This window comes from Pteropus medius, unplaced genomic scaffold (assembly GCF_902729225.1).
Source record: "Pteropus medius unplaced genomic scaffold, Ma_sr-lr_union100, whole genome shotgun sequence".
NCBI classification, from domain to species: Eukaryota; Metazoa; Chordata; class Mammalia; order Chiroptera; family Pteropodidae; genus Pteropus; species Pteropus medius.
Window position 1 is genome coordinate 2976886 of NW_024356248.1, and position 21642 is coordinate 2998527.

Genomic DNA, 21642 nt, shown 5'->3' on the forward strand with positions numbered 1-21642 from the left:
TTGCAGCCTGGAAAAAGATCCAACCGCTTGCAAAGGTAACAGGAAAGCGGACCTTGCGATTGCCAGACTGAAATTTAAAGACATTCTTTAGAATTAACATCACTGTGTTAGTTTATCTGCACCTATATATTCCTTCTATTCACGTAATTAATAATGCCCCTTCCCTTTCTCACAAATACCCCCTGCCCTCACCTCCTAATCTGTACCCTATTTGGGTTTCCCCCTGAATCCCTGCTTTCCAGAATTACAATTCTTCTTGGATTTCAAATAAACGCTTGTTTATTTGAACAATAAACCTTGACTTATTTTTAGGTCAATGGAACCAACTTGCTATGTGAATCCTGGCTCTCTCAGCAACCCCTCCGCAGAGAAAACTCCCCCACCTTTCCACCCTCATCTAAGAAAAGACCCAAGGTTGGATGCGGTGGGCAGGGCCCCAAAGGAGCGCCTGTCCTGACCCGCAGGCACGGGCACCGGAACCCAAGCCCAGAGGCTCGAGTTTCCGTGGGGGACTCTCCGCGGTGTGCACCTGCGCAAACGCAACTTCCTGCCCCACTCGGCGCCGAAAAGGCCTGTTCTAGCCGGGATCTAGAGTTCCGCACGCCTACCTGGGTCAAGGTGTCCTCCGTGGTCGCTGTGGGGAATCCCCGCGCGGCTGGACAGGCGTGACCATGTGGCGTCTGCTGGCTCGCGCCAGTGCGCCTCTCCTGCGAGTGCCTTTATCAGGTCGGAAATCTCCTCGCCTTTTTTCCTTCCCACCCTCAATCTTATATCCCCCGAACTCAAAGAAGGCTGTGCATATGGTCGCTAAAGCACAGGTAGGGGCTGCGCTGTGCTGCCGCCCCACCCACCATAAGATTCGTGCAGAAGAGTCGCAGCTGCTCATGGGGGTTGGCGCCCAGTCACCCCGGCTGGTCTCTTTTGGGGGTCGCGGGGCTTGTGAGCCCACTTAGTGGAACCCGCGTCCCATCCCTCAAGACACTTCCGCCAGGAGTGTCTTTGGTTCAGAGAGTACCAGACCCTGGCCTTATCGCCTTCCTCGTTTAACTTGATTTGTCTTTGCAGATTCGTGGGCAGCCCCGCCTGCCAGTGCTGGCCTAAAGACGCTGCTCCCCGTGCCAGCTTTTGAAGGTGAGCGCTCGTTTGTCATTTTTATGTTTGTAAGCCTTTTTTCTCTGATGGAACCCAGCAGAGGGTGGGTGAAGAGGTGGGAGTGTTCTGTGCTTTCTATCCCCATTCACTTATTCAGTAAAGTATGTATTGAAGACATACTATGTGCTGAGCAATGTTCTAAACACTAGATATAAAGAACAAAAGAGACCCAAAAAAGTCCTTGCTTTTAGGGAGCAAATGTATAATGGGCTAGCTCCCCTATGGCCTATCACTGGTGTGTGGCCCGCGGTCCACCCTCAGCGCGGGCTAATTGGCCTCAAATTGACTTTTGATGTTCTCTCCAAATGTTACATATATGCAGTCATTTAACGATATTACTTGAAAAGCATTAATTTGTTAAACATAAACATTTAAAGTAGGCCAGTTTTGTAGCTCTAATACACCATTTCCTTTTTTTTTTTTTTAATATTGGAAATCTCAAAAAATGAAACAGGGCTGGACTTCCGAGAGCCTTATCTTCACACATAACTGTTAAACTACTACATGCTCCTGGAGTATATATGGACCGTAGACCAGAGGAAGCATTACATTACTAAGTTTCTCTGTAGCTGCATATAGATGGGGGTGGGGCCAGTTTCTGTAACACTGACTAGCCCATAAATTGATATTTCTCTGACGTCTCCTGTTTTGTATCCGACTCCATCATAGAGCCATGCTTGTTTTATTATAGAAATGTCTTAAATGACATACAAGTTAATAATTTTTTTCCCAAATTGTCAAAATGTCAGACATGTTAAAGATGTAGTGTGTCTGACCTGCATTTCAGCCCGCCCACCCTCACCTAGCAAGCTGTCGCATGTTGTAGGATATATGAAGGTCTCAGCTGAAAAGCCCCTGCATAGGTAAAGAGCACTGGTCAAGGGAGTCAGTCCTAGGTTGTAAATTTCCCAACAAGAATGTGGCTGAGCAGCAGAACATATTTTCATGTACGATATAGTATTCTTCCCACCACCCCCACTGACATCCAGAGAAGCAGTGTAGTTTTGTTTAAGTGTCATACTGTCTGGCTTTGCTGTTTTAACTGCATGGCCAAGACCAAGTTATACAATGTCTCTAGGCCTCAAGTTCCTCGTCTATGAAATGAAGGTTAAAAATAACACCTGCCTCGTGTTGTTTCTTGATCTGGGTGATAATTATGTGGGCCTGTTTATGCATTCACTTTGTGATAATTCTTGAGCCGTTCACTGTTTATTTGGCCCTTTAATATATGTAAAACTTTTAAAAATTTAAAATTTTAAAGAAAGGAAGCCCTAAATGCCAAGGCTATAATGTTGTTTTAAAGATTAAATGAGCTGATTCGTGTAAAACATTCAGCTCAATTCTAGCAGTCAGTAGACATTCCCCCTGCCCCCACAAAAAATGTTAGTGTTATTCTATGACAGTCTTATATCTCTACCGTCTCAAACGGTCCCTTTTATAGTGTTAAGCACAGAGCAGGCTTTTAATAAATGCATTTTGGTTTGAAGGTTAAAATTTTGCTACCTGCAAAGGTTCAAAAACATTTGCATTAACCATTGTCATAGCCAAAGGATTTCACTGTCAATAAAAGCATCAACAGGAAAAACCTAACATACTTTTGGAACTATTTATTATTCAGTGGTAACTTTTATTTAAGACTTTTACCTGATTGCTACAAATCTTTCTAGGAACAAAATGGATCCTTTGAGATGTGTAGTTTCACTTATTCTTGGTTGTCTGTTCTCCTTTTAGATGTTTCCATTCCCGAAAAGCCCAAGCTTAGATTTGTTGAAAGGGTACCACTTGTGCCCAAAGTGAGAAGAGAACATAAAAACTTGAATGACATACGGGGACCTTCCACTGAAGCCACTGAGTTCACAGAGGGCAGTTTTGCGATCTTGGTGAGTGAGTTCAACATCGAGCAGCAACGGGATAGATGCCGAGGAGTAACATGATCTCATAGTCCGAATTCTAGTCTACTCCTTTACAGGTTTTATTAAAACTGCCACCACTTCTCTTTAAACCACTGTGCAATACCCAGTAAACATCTGAGTTATGTGGGTTTTTTTAAATGTAAAGTGAAAATAATGTAAAAACAGGGGAAGGAAGAGGCTACCTAATTTACCCCATAATTGGACTGTGAGATCTTCTCAAGCCTCTGGAACAATGAAAATATCCACTGCTTAGGATGTGGGACAGCTATTTCCTTACTCATCAGTTAGCTTCCACCAAGACTTGATGTCAGTAGCTACAAAGATGGGTGTGGACTAGGATCGAGTTCCCATCAGACACTAGGGCGATGTTTTAAAGTCCTTTTCCCTCAGCCTGCATGGCCAGCCCCTCCCTGCCTCTCAGAACCTGGTGTCCACTCTTCGTCCCTCTACTCCAGCCACACCATGGGACATACTGCGGGACTGCTGCTCAGACTCCCCAGGCCGCCACCTACGCCATTCCTCTGCCTGGAATACTTGTTTTTCCTCTAATTCTTACTGTTCTGGCCTCAGCTTTAAACGTCACCTCAGAGAGGCCTTCCCTGTCTATTCATTGATGTCAGCTCTACCCTTGTTCTCATTTATTACTCTACCCTAGGCTTTTCCTCCATGGTACTTATTAGAACTCATTTTTATCTCCATGTGTATAGTTGGTCTAAATCCTCACGTTTCTAATTCTTCCGTTCGCTTTTAGGCACTGGGTGGTGGTTATCTTCACTGGGGCCATTTTGAAATGATGCGCCTGACAATCAACCGCTCTATGGACCCCAAGAACATGTTTGCCTTGTGGCGAGTACCAGCCCCTTTCAAGCCCATCACCCGCAAGGGTATGGGACAGCGCATGGGGGGAGGCAAAGGAGCCATCGATCACTACGTGACTCCCGTGAGGGCTGGCCGCCTCATAGTAGAGATGGGTGGACGTTGTGAATTCAAAGAGGTCCAAGGTTTCCTCGATCAGGTTGCCCACAAGTTGCCGTTCCCGGCAAAGGCCGTGAGCCGTGAGACTCTAGAGAAGATGCGGAAAGATCGAGAGGAACGGGAACGTAACAACCAGAACCCCTGGACCTTCGAGCGCATAGCCACCGCCAACATGCTGGGGATACGGAAAGTGCTGAGCCTGTATGACCTGACCCAGAAGGGGCGGTACTGGGGCAAGTTCTACATGCCCGAGCGTGTGTAGTGAGAACGTGAGGACTAAACGCACACAGGCTGTTGAAAGAAGCAATCTCCATTTTTGTTGCCACGGCCCACCATGAAAATCTGGGTAGCTCATGTCGCAGTCGAGGAGCAGCGTATGATACTGCAGACGATTTCTGAAAAATTGTATGATCTCTCGATTTTTAATTGTATTGTATTTATATTAAATAAAGTCTGAGTTTCACCTCAGGATATAAGTTCTCATGGTCACTCTTAATCCCTTAAATGATTAAGTAACAGCCCAGATTGATTCGGGAGCTGTGGTCCTCTCTGGCTACAAGATGAATGTGTTCAGAGCTGAAGCAGATGCTTGCATCTCCCACCTTCGAGATGCAAGCCGGACTTAATATCTGTACTGCCTTTGATGTGCACACACTTCAGGAGCTAGTTTCTATGACATTTTGCTAGTTACAAATACAAACTAATGTTTTCGAGAAAGCAAAAGAAAAAATGACAGTACATAAGTTAATTCAGCAGACATTTATTTATGCCCAGCTACCCATCTTCTCTGTCTTGGAAGGGGGGATGTTGGACAACATGCCAAGGAACATACCCTTGCCTTTTAGCAAAAGGGACTGATTAAAACAAAAGTTGAAATTCTTTGAGGAAGAAGCGTCTGGCTCTGTCCCTCAGGTTCTAGTACAGTGCAGTGTGTCGCACGGCACTCACATGGGTATTGTTGGGTAAATGAGGGCCCCAGGGCTCCAGCTCCCTGTTCGCCTATAACGAGATCAATCTATTTTTCAGAGCTAGCACACAGTACTTTTCTGTCCCTTGTTCAAACTAAAGGAAATACAAATGGATAGAAATATTAAACCATTTGCTTTTGAAAGTGGGTAAAGAGCAGTTCACTGACTAAAATGTCAAATTTTTTTATCCCACTTAAAAAGTAAAATTGCCAGCAAACAATTTACTTTCAAGAGTATAAATTTATCTAAACAGATGATCCTCAAAAGTCATATTTTTAATGAACCTCTTGTAATATAACTCATCACTAAGTTGCATTAGTGCAAGTCTGAACCTTGAATTGGGGACAGTGTTTAAAATAGTTTCTTCTACACACATTGCTGGCCAATAAAGTCGGTTTCAGCTAGCAACATGAATCAGGTAAGTGAAGTGAGCAACAGCCTCCTTTCACCTAAACACTGGGGACACAGCAGTGAGCAAGACATACATGGTGCCTGTCAGACACTCTTCACTTTAAGACTAGTGGACCCAGAAGAAGGAAGAAGAGGTAGGGCTGGTCAAAGGTGAGACCTAGAACCTGCAGAGAAGAAGTAACCCAGACCCTGAAGTGCCCAGACCCTGATCAATTCAGTTAAAACAAGATCCCAGTGAACTGAGTACGCTACAGTATCTGCCTTTCTCTCCTAAACGAGTACTTTCTTCTCTCTCCTTCATTTAATTCCTTTAAACCATCTTCCTGACCAGCTACATCTTTCTGTACTCCCTGTCCCTTCACCCCTGCCCACCCCCCAATTGTATATTGTCACAAGTCTCCCTTTGCATAGCTTTCAGGGGGTAGTTTATTGCTGCCCTGGGTCACACGAGGTTTCGTAGTGGAAGGAGGAGTAGCCGCTGAGGAATCTGTAGTGAAGTGATGGCACCACGGAGGTGGAAGGATTAAAAATGCCAGGCGAGGATCCATCTGCGAAGGCTGAAGGAGGTAACAGACAAATGGAGGGAGAAAAAAAGATGAGACAGCAGGATGTTTGAGGTCAGGATTACTAAACCCTCCGCTGCGGGGGTCAGGGACAACTCACGAGGCTACGTTAATTTGTCCTAACTTTGTGAAGGAGAAAATTTTTATCAGGTTTACTGTGCGGCCCTGCTCCCAAGAGTTCGGGGGTGCTTCGAATGCAAGAACTAATTCTTTATCCTTTCGCCATTCCCAGATGACGAGGCCCAAATTTTGCTGCGGGAGATCAACACCCTTATACAAAGCGTTCTGAACAAAGCATTTGCCACCAAACCCGCATGGAACAGATTGGCACCTTTTGTCTCTTTACCTACTACTGACTAACTCATTCTTCCACTGTTCTCACTATGAAACATCTCTCTGTTTTCTCCAACCTTTATCTAATCCCACCCAGATCAGGGCACCTGGTGACAAACAATGCCCTCAGGACGCGAGAGTTTCAGGTGAGTGAAAGCAGGCCTGACCCTCCCCACCCCAAACCCCCCTCCCCCCAGCCACAGATGGCTCACCTTTTTCAGGCAAATATGCCCCCAATGGTAGAAGCTAAGATGATCGCAAGGATAACACAGCAGATCATGATCATGATCTTCTTCTGCTCATCCAGACAAGGAAAGAAAAAGCACATGAGAAACAGCAGCGCTGTGCAGAGTTCGAAGGAAAGGACACACAAACGTGGGTCTGGACGTGGAAGAGGATACGAAGGGAATGGAGATGGATCTGGCTTCCGGAACCCAGAATGTTAAGAGAAATGTCACTTCTAGGCGGGAGATTCAAAGCTAGACCGACGGCTATCTCGGAGGATGTTTGCCACGTTCCTCGGCCTGCCGGGTACAGTTATGACAGGCTTACCCCCTTTCCTCCTAGAGCTAGTATTCTCAATGAATGGATCGAATTCCTTTGGGGGCAGCACCTCAGCTCTGAAACTCACTCAAATACAGCTACATTGTATCCTTTGAGAGTTAGACCATTTTCGAAAATTAGAACTTCTGATCCATCGGATCGAGCACATGTTTAAAAAAGATTTTAACCCCTTTCCAAAACCTTAACAAAAACCACCACACGGTGGCACCCCGTCATCCAATGTTCTGCAGGGAAACCGAGCCAGAACTGTTTCACAATCAATATAAAGTCATTTATTTTTAAATAGCAATAAAATAATCAAGTTTACATTTCTGAAAATACAACAACAAAAAAATACCCTTCACTTATTGTATTCCAAACCTCAATCTTGGGAGAGCAAAAGCCTAAGATCAGAGCTTGTCTGGCCTTGCTGCTGGAGCCAGTCCACAGTCAACTTCATAGCCATGGGTATGAGGGGATTCCCCTTGGCTCCGTCTGAGAGCTGGGCAATGATGGGGAGAAGGAGCTTTGCAAAGGACGCCAACGGGCAGCGCCTGGATCAGGGTGCTCACCCTATCTTAGAAAGCACAAAAATCAACGCTGAAATACTAATCAGGCAGACTGGCGGGGACTGGCAGGGAATCTAAGAGGCTCGCCACTGGGTCAGCACAGTCACCACATTTGAAAATTGATTGGCTGTTGCTTCCTCCATGACAAAAACTGGCGAGACAAAGAATCTGTCGAGCTCATTAACCTGGTAGAAGGAAGAGCCACTCAGTGGAACCTGGTGTCCCCCCACTGACTCAGCCTTGAAGACAGGCTATTTCAGAGGTCACACGACTACTATCAGATTGCTGGGGACGTTCTCTGGACAAACCTGGCCTAGGCAGCAGGTGGGGGGGAAGGGTTGTCAAACTTGTCACACCTCAGCTAAGCATAAAAAAAAAAACTTAATGAAGATCAATTTAGCCCCCACCCCAAAGATCTATGATTAATCCAGTTCTCATCTAGAAACAGCAGGCTTCTCGATGACATAGGAAGACCATATTTCTACTAGGATTCATTTGTAAGTAAGCAAATATCTCTTACCTAATTTTTAGCCTAGTTCAAGGTCATTCTTTTGAGGTTAGAATATCCTCCACTTCTAGCATCCTGCTTCATGAGAGACACATGCATATATGTGCATACATCTCACACATGATTATAAAGATTCATCTGGGACACGTGAAATGAGTGGCTAAATGCTTGCACCAGTCGGACACATTTCCAGAGCCTGAGATTCAAGCACCTTAGGTTGTCCCTGGCCCAGCTTTAAGTGCCTGGTTATCTGAGGCCTCAAGCAATGCCTTCGTAAGACGTCACTCTAACAATGAGCAAGCAGTTTCCAAGACTCAGCCATGAACACAAATATCCCATACCCTCAGCCTTTACAAACAGTAACCTCAGATGACTGTATCATGCTGGCGCATCCTTGAGTAAACACAGGAGAACACAACATAGACAAACATCGAAGTTGGCCACCAAGCTGAACGTACTATTAGCTTAATTAAAGGCTGAATTTCAAACAAGTCAGCTTTCCGAGACCAAAATGACATCTGCCAATCCCTCATTTTCAGGACATGGGGACAACAAACTGTGAGGATTGGGACCCTGCCAAGTAGAAGACTCAGCTCTAAGCCTTCTTGTTGCCAAACTTGGAAGAATCCCTTTGTTTTGTTAAAGAATCCCCCGCCACACACACCCCCTAAAAAAATACATTGCAATTTCTGGGAGAAGAATAGTCCATGAGGTAGAAAATACAGCACCTTGGGAAGGTCTCATATAGGCTTTCCTAGGTACAAGGCAAAATTCGACACTTCGGAGGGGAGAGAGAGGTGGGTTGGTTCAGCCCTTCAGGAGGGAAGGTACTTCAGAACTGGTGGAGCAGAGGTTCTGAGGAAAACTCAAGGCTGCATCAGGTAGACTGGATTCCTCCAGGGCTAGACGGTTTGCTGGGTCAGGTCCAAGGATGGCTACGAGGAAACCAAGGAACGGATCCCGCTCTCTCTCGGGAGGGCCGTTCGAACTCCATTCCCTTCTGAAGACAAGGGACCACAGCAGGCTGGAGTGAAATCGGGTTCTAAGGGAGGCAGGGGAGGAGGAGCTTATCAGTGCACAGGACGGTGGTGAAGAGCGACATCAAGAATCAGCCACAAACCTAGAAGGTGGAGAGGAAAGATCAGAAATATCGGAAAAAGAGAGAATAATGGGAAATCCACTGGACGTACCCACGACAGGCCCTGGAATTAACCATCCCACTGTACAACAAACAAAGTCCTGTCATGAGGGGGACACTTTTTGAAACCTCTGGGCCTTTTATAACTCTTCACATAGGCTGTCACAAATTCATGGAAGGACTGGTCAGTGGGGAGGCACGATCACTAGTTGACAACACCTGTTCCTCTCCCACGTCAGCACCTTGGAAATACATGCTTCAGAAGCATTCTGGTACTCAAATCTTCTCCATTACTCTCCCTACCTTCCCCCCTCCACTTCTCTTAGAGGGCAGAAAAGAACACGGAAAATTTTGGGGGTCATATCATGGCTACTCCGCCTTATGAGCTGTGTAGGCTTGGGCAAATTTCTCAACTTCATTGAGCCTCCAAGAGCTTTCTCATCTAAAAACGGGGATAGTGTTATGATGCCAGAGGTCGCCTTCCTTCCCTCCTGTTCAGAGAACTCTCCATCAGGTCACCTGGAGGGACAGGGGAGTCCAGACCTCAGGAATAACCAGTCCTAACTCTATCGGGGAATGTGGATTACACTACAGTACGCAGTTTAGCGACTGCTCAGCAACTTGGCATCATAGAGATCAAATAAGCCAACTAAAAACAATGTATTAATTAGTCGCCTCCTTTTAAGAAATGATTCATTTACATTTTAAAGTCCTAGAATCAGGAATGGTAAGGGGCGCTATGAATTTGCGAGACATCTTTCATGCAGGGATATGGAGATATTAACTACTATGCCTTTGCTCAATTTTAACATCTTTTCCAATGAGATCCATAAGAGTCAGAATAAAACTTGAATTTTACAAGCGAAAAACCATCAAGGACTAGACACCGAATGCCAGGAAAAAAAAAAAAGAACCGATCAATTAGTAACTATGAGAGGTCGATCACCTCGCTGCTTCTCCCTCAGGAGGAAGGTGAATGTTTAGTGCTATAATAATCTGACTTTCAGATTATTATTTCTGTCACATGGCAGAAGAAGAGGAACACTGAAGCAAAAATAAACTGAAGGCTTGCCTCCGGGTATCAACATGGTGTGTGCATTAAGTCTTCGAAACATTTCTATTACCTCAGTAACCCAACTTCTATAAATTTATAATAAGCAGAAAATGGAAATGAGAAAACTATTATATAAATTAGTCATACTATTAGCAATAGCAAAACAAGAACAAACCTCCAACACTGGGGAAATGTTAAAATAATTGAGAGTCTATTCACAATCTTCTGCTGAAAAGTAGACTTGCGAAGAGATTTCAGTGATGGGGAATGATGCTTACAATTTGGTAACTGGGTACAGAACTGTAGATAATATAGTCTGAACTATGTAAAACCACATCTGACTGTGTAAACATACCACAAGGTTATCAGCAATAATATTAAAAGTTACTTCTGTTCATGTTTTCTGTATTAATAAGCTTTTGTAACAATACATACTATATTTTATTCAGGAAAAGAAAAACAGTATTTAAGAAGCCACAGACTTAACAGCCTTAAGTTTTAAGTCTCAATAACTAGATCATTCTTGTCATGCTGATGTTATACACATAAAACCCTGATCCAGGGTCCAACTTTATTCTTCTTACCAGATTTTTAAAAACTAATACCCTAAATTTTAATAACCTGTAAGGTTCTCCAGACTTTGTAGACAATGATAAATGGCTACTTTGTTTTACAAAGAGAAACTAAGATACAGTAAAGAACTCTCCTAGGTCCACTATCAGCTGTGTCGAACTTGGCCCGGTTCCTTAACTTTTCTTTAAGCCAGAGTGTCTCCATCTGTGAAATGTGCGTTATGATAGCACCTATCTCTATAGGGTGCCGTGAGGATTCAATGGTGTGTGTATAAAGTGTTCAGTACACTGTCTCGCATAACTCAACACTCAGACACGTTAGCTATTATATCATTCCCAATCCAACCAACCAGTCAACACTAATAAAACCCCACAGACCCCAATCCCAATTCAAAGCTTCAGTGACGTAGAAAAGGAGATGAAAAGCAAAGCCCGACATCCCTGAAAGCCAGTAAGGACTCAGAAGACAAACCCCAGATCCACAATATAGCTTGCATCCAGCTTCGGAGCATTCTTGCTGGGTCAGGAAAGTGAAAACGAGGTGCCAGACGGCCAAGAACGGTGGTAAAACACTGCCAAAGAGCAGGAAGAGAATCCACAGGATGGGAACGAATAGGAGACGCGGCCCGTGGACTGTGGCCAGAACCCAAGAGCAGAATTTTAAAGAGATGAAAGAATGCACAGGCAACTGAGAGCTCGGTGTGTCCAAGGACAACCACAAGGGGTAAGAAGTGGAATTTGAAATCCCAGGCTACTTTCTCAAGAGGGAGCCAAAGCAGAGTCTGAGAACCTTCCGTCTACTTACGTTTCAGTGCAGCGGCCTCTCCGGCCACCCTTACTTCAGCCCAACGGAAAGTCCAATAACCAGTGCTAAAATGCCCAGCAACACAACTACTACCACAATGATAATTATCAATTTCTGCAGATGAGGATAAGAGAAACAAAAACGAGTCGTTATTACAAACAACCAAAAAGCGATAATCATGCATCTAAAACCCGGCCCCGCTCAGCCCCACATAGAAAGCATCTCATCAGTTCAAATAAAAAGCCTACATCTCTACCTAAAGACATCCTATTAGGATACTTTATATTTGTTAGATTACTTCTTGACTAGCTATGTACTCCAGGTGGAAATAGGAGTTTCTACCAGCTCTCAGCTCATAGTGCAGTCTTGCAAATGTGGACATAAGAACAACTATCATGGGCTCTCCAAACAGCAGCAGGACGAGATATAAAGTGACTGCTTTTTCCTTTTCGAGAGGGAATGTGAAGACATTTCTGACACAGTCCTCACTTCACACCTCTGTCCATCTCTCCCCTGAGGTACCCCCGCATCGGGTCAGCCCCAGCACAGCCGCTGGGGATCAGAAAGCCCCATGTGCCTTTTGTGAACCAGCCTGGATTCGTCGTGTGAAATAACTCCCCAGCTCCCTGAGCCCCTGTGCAAGCAACAGGTAAAAATGGAAGAAAAACAAGGAACTGAAGAACAAAAATATCAGAGCCCAGGAGAAATAGTCGGAAAAGAGTCTGAAAAAAGGAAAAGCCAGAGTTGGCTACCAGTCAATGAGCGGAGAACTGGGAAGGCCTCGAAAGGCAGGGGCTGGGGAGAAAGGATGGTGTGATGGAAAGAGCGGGATTGGAATCTGAATTCGAATCCCAGTTCCTGTCGCTGACGAGGCAGCCTGAAGCCAACGACTTTACGCAGACCCTCAAGTGTGTCATCTATAAAGGAGAAATAATAGGTGCTCCAAGAGATGTGAGATCACGTTTACATTGCCACCGGGTTCACGGTACAGAAAAGGAGAAGAGGGCGGGGGATGGGCAGGGCTCGGGCTCCTGGCGTGGAAGACGGTGATGAGAAGGTTTCTGAAGACAGAACGGTCTCGTGTAACATCTGAATGGATCATGAGCTCCGTGCAGGAGATGAGTAGCAATATCTGGGCAATACACCCATCCTACACTACTGCCTTCAAGCGTGGGTGCTTGGGTAGAGAGCACGTGAGCCAGATCCACGCAAGGCACACCTGGGAAGGAGGGGCAGCTAGTCTCTAGGAAAGACCGACACAGGTGTTTGGATGAGGCCAGGGAAGAGAGGGGAGGCATGGGCCCAAGGACCCAGGTGGGGACGCCCGGAGCGAGGAGAGGCGAGGAGGGCGGGCTGGGACTACAGTGCTCACCCTCCGCGCTTCGCTCTGATACTTGACGGCCTTTTTGGTATCGGCCACGGCCCGTTCCACGAAGCCCACTGACTGGTCCATGTTGTTTTCGATACGGTCGATCATGGCTCCCTTTCCCCGGACGCGAGAGGTAGAGGCAGCGCAGAGAGAGACAAGGACAGGGAAGAGAGAAAGAGCGAGAGACGGCACACAAAATGGACCCTTCTCCTCAGGCAGCGAGAGGGCCTCACCTTCCGGGCCTGACCCTGGTATTTCACGGCTCTTTTCGTTTCGTCCCGTGCCTTCTCCACGTGGTCCACTGTGTGCATGACATTCAACTCTATGTTATCTAACATCTCACCCTGCAAGGAACAGACACTTGTCACACTCAGTAAACCCCCCGGGACAGTCCTAAGTATCCCCCCCACCCCACATCGTAATCTTCAACACCAAGAGAAGCATCCAGAAGCCTTGATGTGCAGCCTTCCAGAAGGCATGCTTTCACATTTTCCACATGATTTACTCATGGTTCTCCCGTCCTAGGTGGTCGCTCATTCAACAAACGTTAGCCAAATTACTTCTCTGTGACAGGCCCCGGGCTGGCTACATGAAGCACCCTGACTCGACGCCCAGTAACTCCACATGCTGATGGATCCCACCACCACCACCACCACCATTTTTTACAAATGAAGCATGTGAGGAGAGGAACCAAAATAAGAATATCTCATGTTCTTAAGACATGACGAGGATCTTGGCCTCTTCTTCCTGGTCATTCGGGCCTGAACCAAGTTCGTCTGGCCAGAACTGAGTTTCCTCACTACTACAGAATGGTGCTGGGTCCACAGCAGGTGCTCGGTAAGTATATCTGACGCTGGGAACATCTGCTTTCTGTAAGAGACATTCCCAGGCTTCTTAAGTGACAGACACTGGGTCTCTCTAAGCCGTTTGGCTAAGAGGCAGTGATCTCTTAACAAGATTTCCAACCATCTCAAAGCCATTACTTCCTGATGGGAAGTTCTGTCATTCTAATTAACTCCTGGGCATCTTAGGGTGGAAATTCGCCTACCCTACCCAGACTTTCCTCAACCCGACCCATTGCTTTATGGCGGTCTATAAACAGAGAAAGGCACTTACCACCACTTGACTCTCAAACCAGTTCCTCGGCAAGGCAGTGTGGGGAGGAAAAAGAAGAGTGGGGATGGAGGGACTCGAGAAACGGTCTCGAAGGCCGGGAGGGGCTGGAGCAGAGGCACCTGGGCACTGATGTCAACAGCCAGTCAAGCAGTGCTCGGGCTCCGCTTAGGTTTTGCATTCCTTCTCCAAAGGAAGCAGTTTTCAATCCTTTCCAGCTGGTTCATGGGAACAGCGGCACACCACCAGGACAGAGGCGTATCTGACTGTCATAAGAACTATGAGCCATCTGACCAAGTGAAACTAATGCCATATGCAGAGACTTACATCCCTGAGACGTGTTCCCAGGGATGAATCGAGCCATCAGACTAAGAACCATGAGTGGTTCAAGTTTTTCTGTAAATATTATTTTGCTATTCCTTCTTTCATTGTGTTATCTGCTCTTGTTCCTGAGCAAAAAGTGTCAACGTTTTGAAAAAACACATACGGAAAGAAAAAAACGCACATGGGAAAAAATTAAAACCTCTGTTAAACCTAACTTTTCATTGTGAACTGGGGAAAAGATCACGTTTTCTATGTCCTCAGTGAAACAATTCATATCAGGAGACTGAGACATCACCATTAAAAACTCATACCTCTAATTTTAAAAAACAAAAAGACATCCTGAGGCCAGAAGGAACTAGGTACTGACAGAACACTTCAAACCCCATATTAACTAGGAATGACTTCCGGCCAAAGTACCAGGCACAAAAATGACAAAGCTGAATGAAGCTGCCACCAGCATCAGCGTTCAAGACTGCATTCTTTTCCCCGGGATACTCGAGTTCTGTTTCTCCATCGTGCAAATCTCTCCCGCCTGTCCCACCTCCCCTGGCTTCTAGCACGGTTCCTCGTGGGCCTCGGGAGAGCCCGCGCTTCCTGCTCCCCCACCTCCCCAGGCAGGCAGCCACGGCCGGTTACCTGGTTCTCCACCAGCATGGCGATGTCCATAAACATGTCGTGCAGCTCCTTGATGCTGCTCTCCAGTCTCACGATGTCCTTGTGCCGCCCCTCGATCTCGCTGAGGGCTTGCTTGGAAATCTGAGAGTCGATGATCTGCAGGAGGCCATGCAGAGACTCGCCATCGGCCACCGTCCCCGGCTGCAGCCTCCACATCTGCTCCCGAGCCCGCCTTTCACGTGCCACCCGCTACCCACGGAGCATCCCGGCGGCCCCCTCCTCGAGGAGGGGCGTGCACCCCAGCTCCGGGGTCGCTCACCCCGGAAGTGAAGATGGCCGGGTTTCCGCTCTCCAGCATCTCCTCCAGCTCCTCGTCCGTTGTCTTTTTGCCGGCTTTGTAACAAAAGGAGGGGAGCATCACATACGAGATCAGAGCGAACCATTTCAGAAGCTACCACACGCTCCCAAGAGCCCCCTGCCTCGTGTCTTCCAATTTCTCCCCTAATCCAACCCCCACTTAACGTGATCAGCACGTACCTGTGGAGCACACAACTGACCACATCCTTCCCAGATCATTCACTGGCCCCAGCACTGCACCGTGGAGTCCCGGGCCCTCAGCACAAGGAGACGGTCCCTGGATGGACTCGCTCTCCGTCCCTCTTAGCCTCACATGGCTCCTTCCAGATGCACCTTTTCCGGGGCCACGATGACCCGCCACTCCTCAATGCACTTACTTTTCCTGACTCTGTCCTTGTTTCCAGCTCCCCCAGTTTCAGGGCACCCCCACCCTGCAGGGCCCCGCATCCCGCTTACTAAATTCCTAAGGGGTGTGGCTTTATAATGTCTTTACTCCTCCCGGCAATGAGCTCCGCTCCTGGGATTTCATAAATGTCCTTCTGACAGCAAAAGATGTCACGAGTCCCAAGGAGAGCAACTGCTTCTCCTAATGTTTAGGAAACGCTGGCTCCCACAAGAGCAAAATCACCCTGGGCCTGATAAATACTGTGCCATCTCTCAGCCTGAAATGCGACATCCAGGAAGTGTCCGGGCCGTAACGCCCGTTCTGGGCTTGGGCACAGGATGCGAGACGGAAGCCACAAGGGTTGCTGCTCTGTGTCCCCAGGTCTCACAACTCAGAGGGACGGCCACGTGTCAGGGAAAGGTGAAGGGGCCCCCAAACGCCAGACACGCACTGATCTCAAGCTGCCGCTGGATCCGCCCTTTGCTGCGTTCGCGGAAGTCCACCTGCGCCTCGTTGTATTTGGTCATCACCTCCACGAACTTCCGCGAGAGGACCGAGTGCTGTGGGAACAACGTCAAAGCCGTCAGCCTCCGGGAGGTGAGAGAGGTGAGAGCCCCTAACTGCTGTGGAACCCTCCGCCCCGCCCTCCACCCCGCCCCTCACCTGGCCTCATCTGCAGCAGCCCTGGCCTTGGAACCAGAAGACGGGGTATGAGACTCGACTTTTCGGTTTCCTAACTTTACGCCACTGGGAGAGTCCACCGACCTTTCCAAGGCATGTTCTCGGCACCCGTTTACCTGCCCTGCTGGCCGCACCGCAGGTGGCAGCTGTGAGGCCTCACGCAGTCACCTCTGTGAACCTCGGAGCCCAGCACCCACGTGGACTGCGAGCATTTCCCAGGCAGGACCCTGGCTTGCTTCCTAAAGCTGCCAGACGCCCTTCCTGCCAGGGACTCTGAGTTCCTACCCGAACTGATCTTCCTGCCTTTCCTTGCTTCTAACTGGATGCGTTCACCCCACAGCCATCAAGCATGACTGGTTTCTCCTTCGACTATGGGCCTGTCCTCTACTCTAACCTGGGCAGCTCCTCCTTACCAGTTCAAGTAAGAATTGTATTTAAAAAAAAAAAAGAATCCTCAGCTGAAAAAAAAAAATCTAAAAGATGAATTAGACCATAGTTAGACCAGAGAAAGTCCCACCTGGGATTTTCGAATCCGAAGGTCTGCCGACGAGCGCACTTCATCTTCCTCAATGTGCCTCTCCATGCCTAGAGAGGAGAGAAGGGTTGTTCCAGCAACACCTCTGCTGCTCTCTTCCAAAAACACACTAGTGGGTGCAACTCTCACTCCCTCTCACACGCCCAGCGCACGGAGACGTGACAGCAGGCAGGTACCATTTCAGAAGGTCAGCTCCCACGTGAGCCCCACAACTTGCATCCCACACCCTTCGCTATTTCCGTGTCTTCCCTGAATCCATCGTAGCTTAGTGGTTAACGGCACGAGTCTTTGCCACCAAGAAACTTAGCCTCGATTCCTTGTCCTGCCACTTATTAGCTGTGTGACTTTGGGAAAGACTCGTCACCTCTCTGTGTTCCTGTTCCCTCATCGGCAAAATGGAATAAACGAGAGCACGCCCCCGACGCCCCTGGTGTGGACGTGAAATGAGAATGCACACAGAGGGCTTGGCCCGGGGGCGGGCGCGCTGTCACTGCTGCTGTTGGAAGCTGCTACTGACGACCTCCATCTCCGCCCCCATGGAAACAGGTACTGCGATCTGGTTTTTTTTGGAAAGAGATGATATATGGGGCTGCCTTCACTCTCTGACCAGTGACGCGCATTCACCAAATACATGGGGCAAGAATGTAGACCACAGCCATGGAACTAAGAGACCTTCTGGGCCCCCAGAGAAACTGAATCTAGGACAGTAGCTTCACTGAACAAGGCTCTAAACTGAAGGGGTGGGCTGGGGGGTAATGGGAGCATGACATACCGGGCCCTACCAAGAAATGTCTATAGGTTGAATAATGTACCTCGTATATCTCTCCATCTCTACCATTACTGTTCAAATGGAGATAGGTGCTGGGGAAACAGGATCCGCAAGAGAAAAGCCAGGGGACTAAGTGAAAGGACCAAGTCGCGAGACTACGCAGCAGCCGAGAGCACACGTTAAGGCCCATCTCCGAACTTCGCTTCTGCACAATTTTGACTATAGTCATAATCGAGAACAGGTAAAACTTCTGGGGCTATCCTCTGTCATTCTGGGGAACGGTGCCCAAACCACAAGCAAAGATAGAGCAAAGGGTGTCACGTCTATCAGGATGCGTTTTGTTCCGGAAGAGCTGGACACTCCGGGCGTGAGACAGGCGGCAGGGGCCGGCCTGTTCCCTGTGTCCCCTTCTTACTTTTCAGTTTGTTCCGGACGTTGTTGGCCCTTTTCTTGATCTCAGTCGTGAGCTGCTCGAGGTCATCCTTGGTTTCTGGGTAAACAAAGGCAGGTAGAACCAGAAGAAAAAAAAACGAATTGTTTTTGCGAAACCCAACACTAACAGAGGAGGTAGGAGCTTTCCCGGGTGCCCGTCACCCAGAGCAACGCTTATCCCGTGCCCCCCAGGCCTCCACCCTTAGAGTCACAGAGTTTATTTTTAAAAGGCATTTTCCAGGCACACCATCCAAGACCTACAGAATAAAACGCCCAGGGTTGGAGTCCTACAGTCTGCCTTTTTAACAAGTCTTCCCAGGTAATTCTCTGGCACACAAAATCTTGAGAACCTTGCTTTCAGAGCAGGGGTCCCCAACCTTGGAACTGGGCCGCACAGCAGGAGGTGAGTGGTGGGCAAGCAAGCAAAGCTCCCCAGCGCTAGCATCGCCGCCTCAACTCCGCCTCAGATCACCAGGTATTAAGATTCTCAGAGGCGACCAGTCCCTGGTGCCACAAAGGTTGGGGACCGCTGCTTAGAGGAAATCATCTGGTTTACCACGAGGGCTTCAGTTCAGCAGGTAGGCTAGGGTTTTATGGGACTTCTAAGGAAAAAGAGATTTCAACCAAGGTTCATCAGCTGAGAATCAAGCAAATATTTATGGCATACCTACCGTGTACACAAGGCTGTCCTAAGAGGTACGCAGTGTAGTGAGTATTAGCTCTGACCACTTATTCCCAAACTATCCTCCAGCATTTACTACAAGCGAGGACCTGAGCTGGAAACTAAGCCTTCAGAGGGAAGATAAAGAGCCTGCCTTCAAGCTATTCAAGGTCTAGTGGGGGACAAGGGACACATTAATCAACCGTTCTAATATACGATATGGAGTAAGGTATAAGAGCTGGTCCAGGCATGCGGAGGTGGTTATGAAGAGACCCCTAGCATATCCTAGAGAGACCTGGAAAGGCTTAAGACAGAGGATAGCGGGATTGAGTCTCGAAGAAGGACTGAGTTAACCAGGTAGAAAAGGAGACCAAGAGTGGAGTCTCAGGGAGAAGGAACAGTATGTGAAAGACAAGAGGGAACGAGAAGCATTCGGGGAACAACGTTTAGTCTGGCTACAGTGTAGGTAGCACACGGGAGGATGGCTCGGAAGGCAGGAATGTGTTCAAGACAATTCCCATATGCTCTGCTAACATGTTTCAACTTTAAGTAACAGAGAGTCTCTGAAAGATTTAAAAAATAAAGTAACAGTGTCCACCTTGTTACTTGTTCTTAAGGAAAGTAAAATATAGCCTTAAATCCTACTCTAAACATGTAAAACAATGAAGGGGAAAAATGTTTGCCCCTTGGGAGTTTAGAGATGGGGGGGACTGACGTGAACTTAAACTATTCTGGAACACCTCATGAGAAAAAAAATGGACTTGATCTGGTCGGATCTGGAAAGGCAGCTGGAGAAAGCATTTCAGGCAGAGGACACAGCACAAGCAAAGGTGCAGAGGTGAGACAGAGATGACGGAGATAAGAAGCCGTAAGAGTCACTGCTAGTCATGAGAGGGACGTAAAGTTCAGCTAAATGGATTCAGTGAGACCACGAAGAGAAGAGCTGACTGTGGCTGGGCGGTGTGAGCTCAGACACAGTAAAGGAGAATGGGAGATGCTATGACACATACAAGGGATATTATAGTGTGTACACTCCCCTGCTGGTCACCGAGGGAGGAAAACCAGACCGGCTCAGCCCCAATGCCAAGGGTCACTGCTGGCTGACTCAGTTCTGAGCAAACACTCACTTGGCTCTGGAATTGGTGCAGACAGAATGATACTGTAGAGTTTCTTAGCCTCCTCCACATGCTCAGAGATCTTGTCAATGTTGAGCCGAGTTTCCTCGATCTATAATCAGGAAGACAATAGCCTTTGTCATCAAAGAGGAAGAATACACCCACGACTGGGATAAAAGTTTAGCAGAGCTCCCTGGTGTGAGCCGCCCACCTTCTGGGTTTGTGGAAGGTGACGATGACTAGAATGCCTTCTGCTGCCCAGTAAGTACCCTCTCCATAGTCAGATAAAGTAATCTCAACAGAGCGGTTGTTGAAAATCCATACTCACCGCTTTCTGAGAGGAACACATCTGCCCTCCTTGGAGGGCGGCATTCAGGCCAGAGTCAAAAAGAGCCAGGGCAAGCCACGAAGGAGAATCGGAGGGAAGGGTCGCACACCTGACCAGGTAGATCCTGTAGCCCCTTGCCCCCGCAGAGTGAGAACGGAAAAGGGTGAGGATGAGAGAGAGGGAAAAACAGAAAGAAGGAAAGAAAAGAGGTGAAAAGGAGGGGGGAGGGGAATCAGAGTGAAAAGCAAGGAGAGAAGAACGAGAGGAATAAAGAGAGAAAGAGAGAGAGAGACTAAGCAGTGACTGTCTCGGGAGACAGCCGAGTTTCTCTGGGACACGTGCTCTGGTGAAAGGCCTCCCACCAGCCGGCTCCCTCGGGACGATCAAGACCCAGAAGCTCAAGCCCCGGCCGCGCCTGCCCATCCCTGAGCGAGTGCGCTGGGTGCAGAGCACCAAACCATCCCAGCAGCACCGCGTTCCCAGGCAGAGCAGCGCCGCGCCATGTGCGGCACCTGCCACCCCGGCGGGAGTGGCCCGTGCCACAGGGGCCGGAAAACCCGCCGCGTCTGCCCGCCTCACTTCCCAAACGAGGGGCACGTGTTCAACGCCACGGCGCGGAACCAGCGGAAATGCCGCGAAATGCCGCACGGGAGGCTCTGAACCTCCGAGATGCGCCAGGAAGACCGCACAGCACGCGGCTCCCAGCGGCCCTTTCTTCCAGGGACGAAGGCGCTCGCTCGTCAAACCTGATCCTCCGTTCTCCAAATCGCAGAGGCAGGAGGGGGAGTAAAACTTGACTTCTCTAACCCTCTCTAAGGGGTCTCTTTGTCACTGGAGCAGTGATTTTTTTTTTTCCTTCCATACATACATACTGGCTTTGATGTACCAAAGTCGGAGAGTTGAATTACTTGCTTAAGATGTAGAATAACGTTTCGGTGCGATCGTATGGCCGGAGTACGCATACAAGTACAAGTAGCCACCCAAACGTTTGGGAAGCGCTGTAACAGTTGGCAAAACAATCCACGGTATTGTATTAGTACCTTTATTCGAATGAGGACCCTAAATGTTTACGAGGTCACAGGTCACGTAGTTGGTGGTAGGGAAAGCACCCAAACTACTTCTGGGGTGCCTTTTCCATTAGATCTAAGGCTTGATTTTTTCTTGGCTTTCCCAGGTCTCTGCAACGACCCCAAGGCCTACGTTACTGCCTGTGAATGCTGGCAGCCTCCAGGGGTGTGACCGCCTCAGAATCAAGCCCGTGGGTGACCCATAAATTGCCATCTTCCCCTTATCTCTAACACCAGATACTGGCTCCTTTTAACAACCCATAAGATGTCACTGCATCGCACCATGTTTCCGTTTCCATCACATGACTGTCTTGCCGAAGCAATTACACTATATAACACAGGACTGAGGAAAAAAAAGGGCTGTCCAGAGTAAACTCCATGAACCAT

At 48.0% G+C, this 21642-nt stretch overlaps 2 protein-coding genes across 2 annotated transcripts in view; one reads left to right on the top strand and one right to left on the bottom strand.

The window, feature by feature from the left end:
* The first annotated feature begins 518 nt into the window (after positions 1 to 518).
* Positions 519 to 4516, top strand: MRPL16 (mitochondrial ribosomal protein L16). Its single transcript, XM_039860179.1, has 4 exons — positions 519 to 726; positions 1066 to 1131; positions 2884 to 3032; positions 3817 to 4516. The coding sequence occupies exons 1-4, from the start codon at positions 672 to 674 to the stop codon at positions 4300 to 4302; spliced, it is 756 nt and encodes a 251-aa protein (XP_039716113.1). The 5' UTR covers positions 519 to 671; the 3' UTR covers positions 4303 to 4516.
* Positions 4517 to 8151: 3635 nt separating this feature from the next.
* The window catches only part of STX3 (syntaxin 3), a 36323-nt gene continuing 22832 nt past the window's right edge, over positions 8152 to 21642 (bottom strand). Inside the window, 10 exon segments of the mRNA XM_039860180.1 lie at positions 8152 to 8947; positions 8950 to 8977; positions 12877 to 12987; positions 13107 to 13217; positions 14947 to 15081; positions 15245 to 15318; positions 16119 to 16227; positions 16866 to 16933; positions 18068 to 18142; positions 19873 to 19972. Coding sequence (XP_039716114.1) covers positions 8871 to 8947; positions 8950 to 8977; positions 12877 to 12987; positions 13107 to 13217; positions 14947 to 15081; positions 15245 to 15318; positions 16119 to 16227; positions 16866 to 16933; positions 18068 to 18142; positions 19873 to 19972 — 888 coding nt within the window. The 3' untranslated portion in view covers positions 8152 to 8870.